Source organism: Phyllobates terribilis, unplaced genomic scaffold (genome assembly GCF_046119375.1).
Source record: "Phyllobates terribilis strain yellow unplaced genomic scaffold, ASM4611937v1 Scaffold_1__5_contigs__length_1240528914, whole genome shotgun sequence".
NCBI classification, from domain to species: domain Eukaryota; kingdom Metazoa; phylum Chordata; class Amphibia; order Anura; family Dendrobatidae; genus Phyllobates; species Phyllobates terribilis.
Genome location: NW_027362761.1, coordinates 25,452,810 through 25,469,093, shown reverse-complemented (window position 1 = coordinate 25,469,093; position 16,284 = coordinate 25,452,810). Strand labels below are relative to the sequence as shown.

Genomic DNA, 16,284 nt, shown 5'->3' with positions numbered 1-16,284 from the left:
CTTCTTTCCTAAATAGTTCATGCATAATTTGGAGGTGTGCTTTGGGTCATTGTCCTGTTGTAGGATGAAATTGGCTCCAATCAAGCGCTGTCCACAGGGTATGGCATGGCGTTGCAAAATGGAGTGATAGACTTCCTTATTCAAAATCCCATTTACCTTGTACAAATCTCCCACTTTACCAGCACCAAAGCAACCCCAGACCATCACATTACCTCCACCATGCTTGACAGTTGGCATCAGGCACTCTTCCAACATCTTTTCAGTTGTTCTGCGTCTCACAAATGTTCTTCTGTGTGATCCAAACACCTCAAACTTTGATTCGTCTGTCCATAAAACTTTTTTCCAATCTTCCTCTGTCCAATGTTTGTGTTCTTTTGCCCATATTAATATTTTCCTTTTATTAGCCAGTCTCAGATATGGCTTTTTCTTTGCCTCTTTGCCCTGAAGGCCAGCATCCCGGAGTCGCCTCTTCATTGTAGGCGTTGACACTGGCGTTTTACGTGTACTATTTAATGAAGCTGCCAGTTGAGGAGCTGTGAGGTGTTGATTTCTCAAACTAGAGACTCTAATGTACTTGTCTTGTTGCTCAGTTGTGCAGCGGGACCTCCTACTTCTTTCTACTCTTGTTAGAGCCTGTTTGTGCTCTCCTCTGAAGGGAGTAGTACACACCGTTGTAGGAAACCTTCAGTTTCTTGGCAATTTCTCGCATGGAATAGATTTCATTTCTAAGAACAAGCATAGACTGTCGAGTTTCACATGAAAGTTCTCTTTTTCTGGCCATTTTGAGAGTTTCATAGAACAAACAAATGTAATGCTCCAGATTCTCAACTAGCTCAAAGGAAGGACAATTTTATAGCTTCTCAAATCAGCCAAACCGTTTTCAGCTGGGCTAACATACTTGTCCAAGGGTTTTCTAGGGTTTTCTAAACATCCATTAGCCTTCTTACACAGTTAGCAAATACAATGTACCATTAAAACACTGGAGTGGTGGTTGTTGGAAATGGGCCTCTATACACCTATGTAGATATTTCAATAAAAACAAGATGTTTGCAGCTAGAATAGTCATTTACCACATAAACAATGTATAGAGTGTATTTCTGATTCATTTAATGTTGGCTTCATTCATACTTTATTGTACTGGGAAAGTTCCTGGTGCATACATCAAATGCAACGCTTAGGCTATGTGCCCACGATCCAGAAATGAAGTAGAAATTTTCCAAAGCACTTCCTGCATGTCCTTGGCAGAAAAAAACGGATGCGGATTTTACACGCGTTTTTCCAATGCATTGTATAGGCACATCCGCATGCGGAAACGCACAAGAATTGGTCATGCTGCCTTTTTTTCTGCACCTAAAATCTGCGCAGAAAAAATCCTGACCATGTGCACAGAACTTGCAAAATGTCATAGGAAGTCATGGGATAAGATGTGCACCAAATCCGCATCGTGTGCACATAGCCTTTATGCTCACATTTCCCCAATGGGAGCTAAAATTATTATGTTCTTTTGAAGCATCTGTTTGGTAAACCTTCCAACATTCACTGCGAATGTAGTAACTTTTTGCCTCCTTTCAGAAAAATTCTGCCTGTCCGCTCCGTTTGTGAAAAAAAAAAAAAAAAAAAATCACACTTTAATTACACTATCCTGATATGATCTAGTGCTGTTACACTGATTGCGTATAAGCTGCAGTTGTGATGTCACTGAACTTAGCGGTGTAGATCTTGACAGCACAAGCCGCCAAGATCAGTGTTTGGCTGCAGCATTGTCTAAATCACCACTGCAGCCAAACAGTTTGGGCAGTGCTTTAAATACAGTTCTGGAGCCAGGGAAAGTAATCCTAACTTGCAGTTTTTTTTTTAATTCTTTTTCTATGAACTGAGCTGACAGCAAAAGTTTCTGAAAGGGGACAATCCCTTGTAATTGATCTGAAAGACTGTATTTATTGTGGGGGAGAAATGAGCGAGTCCGACTATTTCTCACCACTCTGAAGGTTTTGGAAAGAATTTTGCTGGTGCCTGACACACAAAGGACTATTACAGCAAAATCTAGATCATTGCAGAGGCCTGAAATATCCCCTTTTTCAGCCAACTGCTGAGTCTGTTCTTTTCAAGTCTGGTAAGGTTATCGCTGTTTTACACACTAAAATCCATGGTAATGCCCTGCTGAAGAGAATATGAACGATTTACACCTGTAACTACTCCTTTTGCTTTTTCTGCACTTAATATTCCTTTACATGGTAATGTATATTATAATGTCAAAAGTAAACTAAACTCCTATTGAAATGTAACCAGTCTATAAAAGCCCATGCAATGTATTTCTGCATTCTATGTGGCTGAAATGTTGTATTCCTGCATTACTGCCGACCCCCACCCCACCCAAAAAAAGAAAAAAACATTTGGCTGGCTTGAATTGAACTATTCACACAACCATTTTCATCCACATCTACAGGTGATCCATTAAAATCGGATGAGCATGGAAACTCATTTTCAAGTGATTGCATTGCGGGGTGGAAAAAAGTTTAGACCAGTTTTAACCTTCAGTTATTAAAAGCTGATTTAAAAAAAAAGCAAAAGAAACCACAACAAAAAAAAAACCATGAAAGCGGTAATCACAAAGAAGAAAAGCGTGATTTTTTTTCTTTTTTTTTTTTTTTTTTTTTCAGACAAACAACCCCAGAAACCTATGTTTTAAAAGGTACAGGAGTATCTCTTGATTTCTGTGCCTATTAGTTGGCTCTTACCTGTGTGTGTATGGTTGACTTTTAGGGCAGCAGTGGAGGAGGCTTATTCAAAATCTATGCAGAAGTTGTCCAAGATGGTCAGCAGTGGAAGCCACCTGGGGTAACTTTTAATTTCTTGAACAAAAAAACATGGATTTAGATTTTGTAATACACGTCTCATGGTTTTTGGTGTTCTTTCTGTGCAGAACCTTCGCCCCAATGTGGGAGATGTTTCGAGTCTCTTCAGACAAGCTGGCCCTCTGTCATTTAGAACTAAGCAAGAAGTTGAATGATTTAATAAAGGATATCAACAAATATGGAGATGAGCAAGTGAAAGTTCATAAAAAAGTAAGCTTAGGTGTTCACTTTAATCTATCCATTAAAGATGCTACTCTCTGCTTTAATGATTTTTATTTTTTTCCCCCTTTATCTTCTCTCTTAAGGCCAAAGAGGAGATGTCTGGTACGTTAGAGGTTATTCAGCTGCTGCAATGTAGCTCACAGCTTCTGCAGAAAACCAGGGACAACTACTGTAGCAGATTTGCAGAGCAGGAACGTCTCAGGAGGGAAGGAGCCCCGCAGAAGGAGATGGACAAGGTAAGTGTTAGCCAGGATGCTTTCTCTAATCATGTGCCCATCTGTTTTCAGTATAAAGGTGTGTTCATGTGTTTCTCCATGTCATCTAATCTTAGGCAGAGCAGAAAATCCAAAAAGCAGCAGAGTCGCTTCGTGGCTCAGTGGAAAAATACAATTCTGTGCGTAAAGAATTTGAGGAAAAGATGCTGCAGTCTGCTCAGGTTTGTGACTGTTTTATTGAAAAATATAAACAAAACAAACCGATTTTTTTTTTTTTTTTTGTGTGTTTTTTTTTGAGAAGTTACAGTCAAGAGTCACCATTTTGCCTTTTTAATCTTTTCAAGTTGTAAATAGATAAAAGCTAAGTGAGAAACTTTTATAGTTTCCAGAAAATTAGCCAAAAATACTGATTCTTTCTAGGCTATAATTGCTGTGTGATTGTAACCTGATGACAAGTTAGTTTTGTCACCCAACCCATGCAACAAGAAGAAGCCCAAGGTGGGTTCTTGGACCATTTGAAAAACAGTTGGAGAAATAGTTAGAAAATCCTGGCATAGGTTGAGAATCTGACTGGACTTGGGCTCCCTTCAGATGTAGGTGTGGCATCCATTTTCACACGTACCCATTATAACCTATGTGGCTGTGCAAATATCCATGTTTTCACATAGACTGTGTGTCTGTGTGACCCACACGTAAACATGTCCCCTTTTTTCCAGCAGCACGGATGACAAGGGCCAGTAAGTCTATGGGTCCGTGTAAATACGTACGGCACACAGATTACATCTGTGTGACACGTACCAGAAGAGAAATGACTGATTTTTATGTGTTAGATGTGCAAAGCTACGGATAAATAGATATCCATGTGATATAGAATTTCTGACTTGCATGTGTTGATTACTGTACATGTATTAACCTAATAAGTAATTGAAAAAAAAAATGACGAGGGAGTCCCCCACCGCTGCCACCATTTTTGGTAACCAACAAAGATAAAGCAAATAGCTGAGGGCTAATATTATCAGGCTGGTAGGGTCCAGGTTATTGGGCCCTTCCCAGCCTAAAAATACCAACCCACAGCCGCCCCAGATGTGGGGCATCATATGAGATGCTTCAGTTCTGGTGATTCGACTTGGCCCTTCCCAATGCCATGGTGCTTTGACAATCAGGGAAGTGGCTCTTGGGGTTGCTGTCAGCTGTGTAGTGTCCAAAAACACAGCTGACATCAAGCCCTGGTGTTGGTAATGGAGAGGTGTTTATCAGACATCAAGAAAATTCACACACACAAATACTTTATATAAATAAACCTTCCCCAACACTTTCCTTGGTTCATCACTTTACTTTAAAAAAAAAAAAACAAATCGCACGCAGATCGGACTTAGTCCAGCAAATGGAAACCTGAAAAGAACATACACGCAAAACCGAGAAATAAAACAAAGACATTTTCCCTCGTTCACCACTTTCTTTAAAAAGAAAAGTTCCCCCTCATGTCCAACGTAGTCCTAACGAATCCGACGTAGTCCAAGCGAATCCATCGAATCTTCTGTACAAAGTCTATGGAGCCTTGTTCTGATGCTTCATAGTCTTTGCAAACAGACACTTCTTGGCCACACCTCGCTGCACGAGACCCAGCGATTCTGAAAAGAGGTGACGACAGTGACGCTATCGCTCAACAGATTCACCGGGTGCAAAGCTGCGTGACCCGAAAGTGGCTGATTGCAAAGACAATGGAGCATTAGAATGAGGCTCTATAGGCTATGTAAAGAGGATGCGATGGACTTCTCTGGATTTGTTTTGACTACATCGGACCTGTGTGGTAACTTTTTATTTTTTAATAAATTGGTGAATGAAGGACCGTGTCTTTGTTTTATTTCTCTGTGTTTTTGTGTTTTGTTTTTGTGTATGTTCTTTTCAGGTTTCATTCGCTGGATTATGTCTGACCTACTTGGTATTTTTTTTTTATTATTATAATAAAGTGGTGAACCAAGGAAAGTGTCAGGGAGTGCTTATTTTATTTTTTATTTTTATTCATATATTTTTCTCTTTCCTGGCTTAGTAATAGAGAGGTGTCTTATCAGACCCTCCCATTACTAACACCAGGGCTTGATGCAGGGCTGGCTCCAGGTTTTTGTGGGCCCCGGGCGAAAGAGTCTCAGTGGGCCCCTTTAACACATACCACGATTCATGATGCACAGATACCGATACAGATATATTATTTATATATTTATTAACAATACAAAGATTTCACTTGAGCGATATCTACTGTATATATACTGGCCCCCATATAACGCTCCATACAGGATACTGGCCCCCATATAATGCTCCATGCAGGCTGTTCCCCACACATAATGCCTCATGCAGGCTGTCCCCCCCCCCCCCCCCCTTATAATGCCCCATGCAGGATGACACCCCCCCCCCCCCTTCCTTATAATGCCCCATGCAGGATTTCACACACACCCCCTCCCTTATAATGCCCCATGCAGGATTTCACACACACCCCCTCCCTTATAATGCCCCATGCAGGATGACACACACATCCCCTTCCTTATAATGCCCCATGCAGGATGTCACACACACCCCCTCCCTTATAATGCCCCATGCAGGATGTCACACACCACCCCCCTCCCTTATAATACCCCATGCAGAATGTCACGCACACCCCCTCCCTTATAATGCCCCATGCAGAATGTCACCCCCCTCCCTTATAATACCCCATGCAGAATGTCACACACACACACACCCCCCTCCCTTATAATGCCCCATGCAGGATGTCACCCCCCCTTCCTTATAATGCCCCATGCAGGATGTCACACACCCCCACCTCACCCCCCTCCCTTATACTACCACAGGCCCCCATACAATAAGAAAAAAAAATCAAATACTCACCTCACGTCTCACCTGCTGCCGCTGCTCCGGCGTCTTCCCGCTTTGCGCTGTGATTGCTCAGGAGAGAGCGCGGTGTAAAGACGTCACCACACCCTCTGACCTGAGACGTCACAGTGCAGCAGCCGCGGTGGATGCAGGAGCTGCTGTGGAGGCACGGGAAGAGGTAAGGATTGTGCCGGGTGCCGGGGCCCTGAGCAAGCGGGGGGGAGCGGGCGCTGACACCGCTCTCCTCTGCTCACGGGTCCCATAGCGCGCGGGGTGCCCGACGGTGAGGGGGCCCCCCCCCCGCCTGCTCAGGGCCCCGCCATTTGCCCAGGTGCGCCGGGTGCTGATGCCGGCCCTTGCTTGATGTCCATTGTGTTTTTGGACAATTCACATCTGACATTGACCCCCAAGTCCCATTACCTTGATTTTCAATGCACCAAGGCGAAGTGCCAGAATTGGAGCATCTCGTGTGATGAGCCACTTCTGGGGTGGCTGTGGGCTGTTTTTTGTTTTTTTAGGTAGGAAAGGGCTCAATAACCATGGACCTTCCCAGCCTGATCATATCAGCTCTCAGCTGTCTGCTTTACCTTTTCTGGTTACTAAAAATAGGGGCGGGACCCCACGTCATTTTTTTTTTTTTTACATTTATTTATTAGGTTAATACATGTACAATAATCTACACACGCAAGGCATTAATTAATTATATATCTCACGAATATCTATTTATCTATTCTATTATCTTTGCACATCTTTAACACATTAAAATCTATAACTTCTATTCTGCATTCTATTCCTGTACATGTCACACGAACGGCCAACAGAAAACCACACTGATAGTAAAAACGGACCGCCTCACGCCTACGTTTTATTTAAGCAGACGTGTTAAGAGGGGCCTACGGTTAAGATCCGACTGCGAGATTTTGATATTTGCCCTGTGTAAAAACACACAGCATCTTACAATTCCAACAATATGGATGGGATTTATAGAAATCTCATTCTCACGGTGTGCTTTTTTTTTCGCAGCGTAAACTGACCTGTGATTCGTGTTTGATATCTGCAACATGTTAATTTTTCTTATGGGTACGCTGAGTTTTACGTGCACATTTTCCCTTATAGATTCGCATTGGATGAGGAAAATGTGCATATAAAAAATGCATATGCGCTTTTAGTACGTTTCTACTGCGGAAATGTGATAAAAACACATGTAATTTGCTTTATCAATCAAGTTTTGCCAAATACCAGGAAGTATCAAAAACAAAGCAGCTTTATTTAAAACCTGACCTACCAAAAAGAGAGAAACCTAAATGTCAAAACGCGGTAAAAACACAATGAAAGGTGAACAGTGGAGGTATTTTTGTTCTGCAATTTGAGTGTATGTACTGTATGATAACCTGTTCTTACCACTTGTTCCACTGTTAATTCTGAAACTGTTTCAATAAAAGCTTTTTGATTTAAAAAAAAAAAAAAAAAAAAACACAATGAAAATTGGCAAGTAATCTAATTTACCGAATGGATGCCGAAAATCTAAGAGCCTAAGAGGAATGGGCAATTTAAGATATAGATGGAGCAAAAAAGTAGAATTGCGGGTGAGGTATTCCAGGTGTGGAGCAAAGCAGTAATGGAACGTAACACTTTTATAAGCGTTGTCCCCTTTCAGAATATCTTGATTTCTGGGCGCAGTTTGTTCTAAAACAAGAAAACACACCCCACTGTCCCCAGGTCCAGCGCTGAGTCTCTGCAGCTGCTCCTGGTGTCTGGTATTGGCTGCAACGCTGGGGTCGTGTCGACAGCGAGACAGCCAATCTGTGAGCGGAGTGTGACCTGGGACCAATACTTTCTGAAAGTGGCAAACTCTTCAAGCTGCACAGGGGTTACAGTGTTCTGGTGTTTTAAAGAAGACTATATGAACTGATGGGTTGATTTGGGTAAGGAGTTGCATCGGGTCGGTGAATGTAGGGACTCTAGGGGCAAATCTGTGTGGATTCCTGTGTTTCATTTAAGATTGCTTTGCATTGCTGTTTTCTATTTTAATTAAAAAGGAAAAAAAAAATCTCAAAAAACCAAAAAAAAAACAAAGGTGTGTAAAATTTCACGGCAGATTTGTTTTTGAAGCTTTTACACAATTTCCTATGTGGTGTATTGTACGCTGTAATCTGTAAAAAGCTGCGCTGTCATTCAACATGTTAGGCAGTGCTAGCAGCAATGCATTTTCATGTGCAAGAAATGCTTTTAAGGACCTGTTCAGTATTTGGTCAGTATTTAACATCCGTATTTGTAAGCCAAAACCAGGAGTGGGTGATAAATCCAGAAGTGGTGACGTGTTTCTATTATACTTTTCCTCTGATTGTTCCTCTCCTGGTTTTGGCTTACACATGCTGATGTAAAATACTGAACGTGTGAACGTGGCTTAATGGCTAACAAAAAGGGAAGAACCAAATGATAAAGGGATTGGCCTCTTTCTCTTGTTAATATAGCTTTTCTCAAAAACGGAGTTCATAAATTGTTGAGTGTAAATACAGAAATAGTATGATGGAGAGGTCTTTTCCTATGTTTATAGCTAATGCAGCCTGACTGACGACAATGTATACAGAAGAGTAACTGCCCCTGTATGCTCACTGCTACAAAAAAAATGAACTGTTAAGATGAAGTTCACGTCGCACCTTCCATTTGTCTGTTTTTTTTTAAAGGACCATGTTGTTCATGCACATCAGTTATACAAATGGTCGCAGTGGGTCCCATTGATTATTATGCAGTCCACCTGGGTTCTGTATTTCGAACAAAAAAAAAAGGTTCTGCACAAACAGACTTTTGTTTTCGGTTTTAAAAAATCAGACAGAACTCAGATGGTCCCCATTATAATCAGTGGCCTTCTGCTTTGCGTAGGTGATGCAGCCGATCACTTAACCTGAATTTGTGAAATATTTGCTCTTTAAAGGTTAGCGTTTTGATATCCAATGCTATAACATTATTAGCCTATACCTTGATCTGAGGAATATATCAGAACTATGAAATGTGCCTCCTTCTTTCAGTTATTTCAAGACACAGAGGCAGCTCACCTCACACAAATGAAGCGGCTTGTTGCAGCGTATTCACATTCGATTGAGGATACTCATGTACAGATCGGACAGGTAGAAGTTTCCTTTTTTTTTTGTAAAAAAGCAAAAAATACATTTTCTATGAACTGGTCCCTCATACCTGAGAAGATACTCCACTAGAGGCAATATGCGTAAACTAGATATGTAAGATATGTTTTTTTTTCTGCTTTTTTAAAAAAAAAACGCTCCTCTCGTGCCCATTGCGCTATGTCTGGTTTTGCAGCTAGTTTCCATCCACTAGGCCTTGAAGCAACAAACTTGGCAATATGACTATTTTTCTATTTCATCATATCATTTGCGCTCCACTACAGTTTACTCCTGTTTGGAAGATGTATGCATGTAAAAAAAAAAAAAAAGACCCATCCTCTTCCAAAGGCACATTGGGTGGGTGATAGTAATAATTATACTCCTTTTAAAAAGGTCGTTATTCATCTTCCCTGAAAATTCGACTACACGGGCCTCTATACTGGCTGCATTGTTATAAAACGTGAAGGCAGGATATAGTTATTTGTCGGGTTTAGATGGCAGCTCTGCTGTGTTCTCACACAGGATATTGGCTTCAGTTTGTCTTCAATTTTACTGTCTATTCAGGTTCAGGAAGAGTTCAAACACAACATGGAAAATGTGGCCATAGAAAAGCTGATCAGGAAGTTTGCAGAGAGTAACGGGACAGGAACAGAGCGGCCTGGTAAGCGCATTGTGCAGAAAGTAGTCATGGCATACATACAAGTGCATCTCGCTAAATTAGAATATCATCAAAAAGTAAATTTATTTCAGTTCTTCAATACAAAAAGTGAAACTCATATATTATATAGAGTCATTACAAACAGAGTGATCTATTTCAAGTGTTTATTTCTGTTAATGTTCATGATTATGGCTTACAGCCAATGAAAACACAAGTCATTATCTCAGTAAATTAGAATACTTTTTAACAGCTTGAAAAATGTTTTTAAAATCCAAAATGTTGGCCTACTGAAATGTATGTTCAGTAAATGCCCTCAATACTTGGTCGGGGCTCCTTTTGCATCAATTACTGCATCAATGCGGCGTGGCATGGAGGCGATCAGCCTGTGGCACTGCTGAGGTGTTATGGAAGCTCAGGTTGCTTTGATAGCAGCCTTCAGCTCGTCTGTATTGTTGGGTCTGGTGTCTCATCTTCCTCTTGACAATACCCCACAGATTCTCTATGGGGTTAAGGTCAGGTGAGTTTGCTGGCCAATCAAGCACAGTGAAACTGTTGTTTGTAAACCAGGTATTGGTATTTTGGCAGTGTGGACAGGTGCCAAGTCCTGCTGGCGAATGAAATTTCCATCTCCATAAAGCTTGTCGGCAGAGGGAAGCATGAAGTGCTCTAAAATTTCCTGGTAGACGGCTGCGCTGACTTTGGTCTTGATAAAACACAGTGGACCTACACCAGCAGATGACATGGCTCCCCAAACCATCACTGATTGTGGAAACTTCACACTAGACCTCAAGCAGCTTGGATTGTGGCCTCTCCACTCTTCCTCCAGACTCTGGGACCTTGATTTCCAAATGAAATGCAAAATTCACTTTCATCTGAAAACACCTTGGACCACTGAGCAACAGTCCAGGTCTTTTTTTTTTTCTCCTTGGCCCAGGTAAGACGCTTATGGCATTGTCTATTGGTCATAAGTGGCTTGATAGAAGGAATGTGACACTTGTAGCCCATGTCCCGGATACGTCAGTGTGGTGGCTCTTCCAGCAGTCCACTCCTTGTGAATCTCCCCCAAATTTTTGAATGGCCTTTTCTTAACAATCCTTTCAAGGCTGCGATTATCCCAGTTGCTTGTGCACCTTTTTCTTCCACACTTTTTCCTTCCACTCAACTTTTCATTAATATGCTTGGATACAGCACTCTGTGAACAGCCAGCTTCTTTAGCAATGACCTTTTGTGGCTTACCCTCCTTGTGGAGTTTGTCAATGACTGCCTTCTGGACATCTGTCAAGTCAGCAGTCTTCCCCATGATTGTGGAGCCTACTGAAACAGATTAAGGGACCTTTTTAAACGCATCGGAAGCCTTTGCTGATTTACTGAGATAATGACTTTTATGCTTTCATTGGCTGTAAGCCATAATCATCAACATTAACAGAAATAAACACTTGAAATAGATCACCGTTTGTAATGACTAGAGATGAGCGGTGTTCGACTAGAACTGTTCGCCAATCTCAAATTCGAGCTGTTTTGGGCGGTGTTCGAGTTGTTCGACGAACCCGAACGATTTGCAAAAAATTCGGCTGTTCGAGGATATGTTCGATAACTGTTCGTGCACCAAAAGCGTGTCCTGCATGTCTGGTGCTATTTAGAGCACCAATCATGCAGGGATTGTCTGCCACTCACTGTAATGCCACAGCCATGGTGGTTGTGGCATTACAGTGATTGCCCAAATCGATGGGAACAGTGCCAACAGTGAAACATGAAAAGCCGGCAATTCAGCAGCGGCATACACCTGTACCCGACAATTTAGAACCGAAAGAATAGAGCTTCACACATAGATTAGATAGATATAAACATGTCAGCCACATATATACGAAGTACAGTGAAAGTGCTGCTTACTGTACTTGTCATTTAGCGTAAAGGATTTATCAAAAAAAATAATAGTGTTTTCATGCACCGTCTCTTTAAAAAAGCCGGCCGGCAATTCAGCAGCGGTACCCGACAATTTATAACAGACAGAATAGAGCTTCACACATAGATTAGATAGATAGAAACATGTCAGTCACATATATATGAAGTACAGTGATAGTGTTGGTTACTGTACTTGTCATTTAGTAAAATAAAGGATTTATTATTAAAAAAATTGGCGTGGGGTTCCCCTTAATTTTAGGCTCTAGCGGAGGTTAAGCAGACGGCTGGGGCAGATGTTTGAAGCCTGGGAAGGGGGTAATACCCACGGAGCTTCCCAGGCTACTAATATCAGCCCCCAGCTGAATACATAGCCTTTACTAGCTATTAAAATGGGGGACCCCCCAAAAAAAATGACGTGGGGTCCCCCCTAATTTAATAGCTAGCAAAGGCTAGGCAGACAGCTGGGGGCTGATATTAATAGCCCAGGAAGGGAGCCATGAATATTGGCCCCCTCCCAGGCTAGAAACACCAGCCGTCAGCCGCCCCAGAAATGGCGCATTCATAGGATGCGCCAATTCTGGCACTTAGCCTCGCTCTTCCACGCTGCCCTGGTGCGGTGGCAGGGGGTAATAGGGTTGGGGTTGATGTCAGCTTATAATGCCAGCTGACATCAAGCCCAGGTTAGTAATGGAGAGGCGTCTATAAGACACCCCCATTACTAACCCCATAGTCAAAGTTAAAAAAAACACAAACACCCAGAATAAAGTCCTTTAATTGAAATAAAGACACAATCCTTTATTGTTCTAAATTAAACCATACTTACCGTCACGCCCATTCCAGCTGAAGCCAACGATCTCCTGCAATAAAAGAAAAATAATAAAGCAACCTCATCCTTACCTTTCCATGGTTCCCACGACAGCTTCAGCTCTGCTACATCGAGATGACAGGCTGGACCGCAGCAGAACGCTGCCATCCAGCCTCTCATCCCGCAGACACTGAGAAGCGCAGGCTTGCTTGCGCTGCTCAGCGTCTCTCTGTGACGACATCCAGATGAGCCGAGTTCATGTCCAATGAACTCGGCTCACCTCATGCACGTCACTGACAGCGTGGGAAAATTCTCACGCTGAAGCGGTGAGTGCAGGAGAATTCTCCCACGCTGTCAGTGACGTGCATAAGGTGAGCTCATGTCCAATGAACTCAGCTCACCTCCCACAGCGTGGGAGAATTCTCCTGCACTCAGCGCTTCAGCGTGAGAATTCTCCCACGCTGAAGTGCTGAGTGCAGGAGAATTTTCCCACGCTGTCAGTGACGTGCATAAGGTGAGCTCATGTCCAATGAACTCAGCTCACCTCCTGCACGTCACTGACAGCGTGGGAGAATTCTCCTGCACTCAGCGCTTCAGTGTGAGAATTCTCCCACGCTGAAGCGCTGAGTGCAGGAGAATTTTCCCACGCTGTCAGTGACGTGCATGAGGTGAGCTGAGTTCATTGGACAATAACTCGGCTCATCTGGATGCCCTCACAGAGAGACACTGTGGAGCGCAAGCAAGCCTGCGCTTCTCAGTGTCTGCGGGATGACAGGCTGGATGGCAGCGTTCTGCTGCGGTCCAGCCTGTCATCTCGATGTAGCAGAGCTGAAGCTGTCATGGGAACCATGGAAAGGTAAGGATGATGTTGCTTTATTATTTTTCTTTTATTTCAGGAGATCGTTGGCTTCAGCTGGAATGGGCGTGATGGTAAGTATGGTTTAATTTAGAACAATAAAGAATTGTGTCTTTATTTCAATTAAAGGACTTTTTTCTGGGTGTTGTGTTTTTTTTAAATACTTTACTAGAAATTCATGGTGGTCATGTCTAATACTGGCGTGACCCCATGAATTTCGGGCTTAGGGCCAGCTGATAATGCCAAGCTGGCCCTAACCCCTTTATTACCCAGTGAGCCACCGCATCAGGGCCCTGGATGAGTTGGGTACAGCGCCAGAAGATGGCGCTTCTATGAACGCGCCATTTTCCGGGGTGGCTGCGGACTGCAATTTGCAGCGGGGGTGGCCCAGAAAGCTTGAGCCTCCCTGCGCTGCGGATTCCAGCCCCCAGCTGCCTAGTTGTACCTGGCTGGACACAAAAACAGGGCGAAGCCCCACGTCAATTTTCTTTAAATTATTTCATGAAATAATTAAGAAAAAAAGGGCTTCCCTATATTGTTGTGTCCGGCCAGGTACAAATAGGCAGCTGGTGGTTGGGGGCAGCCCGTTCCTGCCTGCTGTACCTGGCTGGACACAAATATAGTGCGAAGCCCCACGTCAATTTTTTTTAAATTATTTCATGAATTTCCTGAAATAATTTAAAAAAATTGAAGTGGGGCTTCGCACTATATTTGTGTCCAGCCAGGTACAGCAGGCAGGAACGGGCTGCCCCCATCCACCAGCTGCCTATTTGTACCTGGCCGGACACAACAATATAGGGAAGGCCTTTTTTTCTTAATTATTTCATGAATTTCATGAAATAATTAAAAAAAAAGTACGTGGGGCTTCGCCCTATTTTTGTGTCCAGCCAGGTACAACTAGGCAGCTGGGGGCTGGAATCCGCAGCGCAGGGAGGCCCAAGCTTTCTGGGCCCCCCCCCGCTACAAATTGCAGTCCGCAGCCACCCCGGAAAATGGCGCGTTCATAGAAGCGCCATCTTCTGGCGCTGTACCCAACTCATCCAGGGCCCTGGTGCGGTGGCTCACTGGGTAATAAAGGGGTTAGGGCCAGCTTGGTATTATCAGCTGGCCCCAAGCCCAAAATTCATGGGGTCACGCCCATATTAGACATGACTGCCATGAATTTCTAGTAAAGTATTTAAAAAAAACACAACACCCAGAATAAAGTCCTTTAATTGAAATAAAGACACAATTCTTTATTGTTCTAAATTAAACCATACTTACCATCACACCCATTCCAGCTGAAGCCAACGATCTCCTGCAATAAAAGAAAAATAATAAACCAACCTCATCCTTACCTTTCCATGGTTCCCACGACAGCTTCAGCTCTGCTACATCGAGATGACTGGCTGGACCGCAGCAGAACGCTGCCATCCAGTCTGTCATCCCGCAGACACTGAGAAGCGCAGGCATGCTTGCGCTCCTCACTGTCTCGCTGTGACGGCATCCAGATGAGCCGAGGTCATGTCCAATGAACTCGGCTCACCTCATGCACGTCACTGACAGCGTGGGAAAATTCTCCTGCACTCAGCGCTTCAGCGTGGGAGAATTCTCACGCTGAAGCGCTGAGTGCAGGAGAATTCTCCCACGCTGTCAGTGACGTGCAGGAGGTGAGCTGAGTTCATTGGACATGAGCTCACCTTATGCACGTCACTGACAGCGTGGGAGAATTCTCCTGCACTCACCGCTTCAGCGTGAGAATTTTCCCACGCTGTCAGTGACGTGCATGAGGTGAGCCGAGTTCATTGGACATGAACTCGGCTCATCTGGATGTCGTCACAGAGAGACGCTGAGCAGCGCAAGCAAGCCTGCGCTTCTCAGTGTCTGCGGGATGAGAGGCTGGATGGCAGCGTTCTGCTGCGGTCCAGCCTGTCATCTCGATGTAGCAGAGCTGGAGCTGTCCTGGGAACCATGGAAAGGTAAGGATGAGGTTGCTTTATTATTTTTCTTTTATTGCAGGAGATCGTTGGCTTCAGCTGGAATGGGCGTGATGGTAAGTATGGTTTAATTTAGAAAATAAAGGATTGTGTCTTTATTTCAATTAAAGGACTTTATTCTGGGTGTTTGTGTTTTTTTTAACTTTGACTATGGGGTTAGTAATGGGGGTGTCTTATAGACGCCTCTCCATTACTAACCTGGGCTTGATGTCAGCTGGCATTATAAGCTGACATCAACCCCAACCCTATTACCCCCTGCCACCGCACCAGGGCAGCGTGGAAGAGCGAGGCTAAGTGCCAGAATTGGCGCATCCTATGAATGCGCCATTTCTGGGGCAGCTGACGGCTGGTGTTTCTAGCCTGGGAGGGGGCCAATATTCATGGCTCCCTTCCTGGGCTATTAATATCAGCCCCCAGCTGTCTGCCTAGCCTTTGCTAGCTATTAAATTAGGGGGGACCCCACGTCATTTTTTTTGGGGGGTCCCCCATTTTAATAGCTAGTAAAGGCTATGTATTCAGCTGGGGGCTGATATTAGTAGCCTGGGAAGCTCCGTGGGTATTACCCCCTTCCCAGGCTTCAAACATCTGCCCCAGCCGTCTGCTTAACCTCCGCTAGAGCCTAAAATTAAGGGGAACCCCACGCCAATTTTTTTAATAATAAATCCTTTATTTTAATACTAAATGACAAGTACAGTAACCAACACTATCACTGTACTTCATATATATGTGACTGACATGTTTCTATCTATCTAATCTATGTGTGAAGCTCTATTCTTTCTGTTCTAAATTGTCGGGTACAGATGCTGAA

General features: G+C 43.4%; 1 protein-coding gene across 12 annotated transcripts in view; it reads left to right on the top strand.

The window, feature by feature from the left end:
• The window catches only part of FCHO1 (FCH and mu domain containing endocytic adaptor 1), a 103,050-nt gene that overhangs the window by 33,004 nt on the left and 53,762 nt on the right, over nt 1–16,284 (top strand). For all 12 annotated transcript variants that reach the window (XM_073660222.1, XM_073660395.1, XM_073660434.1 and 9 more), the window contains 6 exons: nt 2,764–2,838; nt 2,924–3,065; nt 3,161–3,313; nt 3,409–3,513; nt 9,187–9,285; nt 9,844–9,940. In XM_073660222.1, coding sequence (XP_073516323.1) covers nt 2,764–2,838; nt 2,924–3,065; nt 3,161–3,313; nt 3,409–3,513; nt 9,187–9,285; nt 9,844–9,940 — 671 coding nt within the window. The remainder of the gene's footprint in view (nt 1–2,763; nt 2,839–2,923; nt 3,066–3,160; nt 3,314–3,408; nt 3,514–9,186; nt 9,286–9,843; nt 9,941–16,284) is intronic.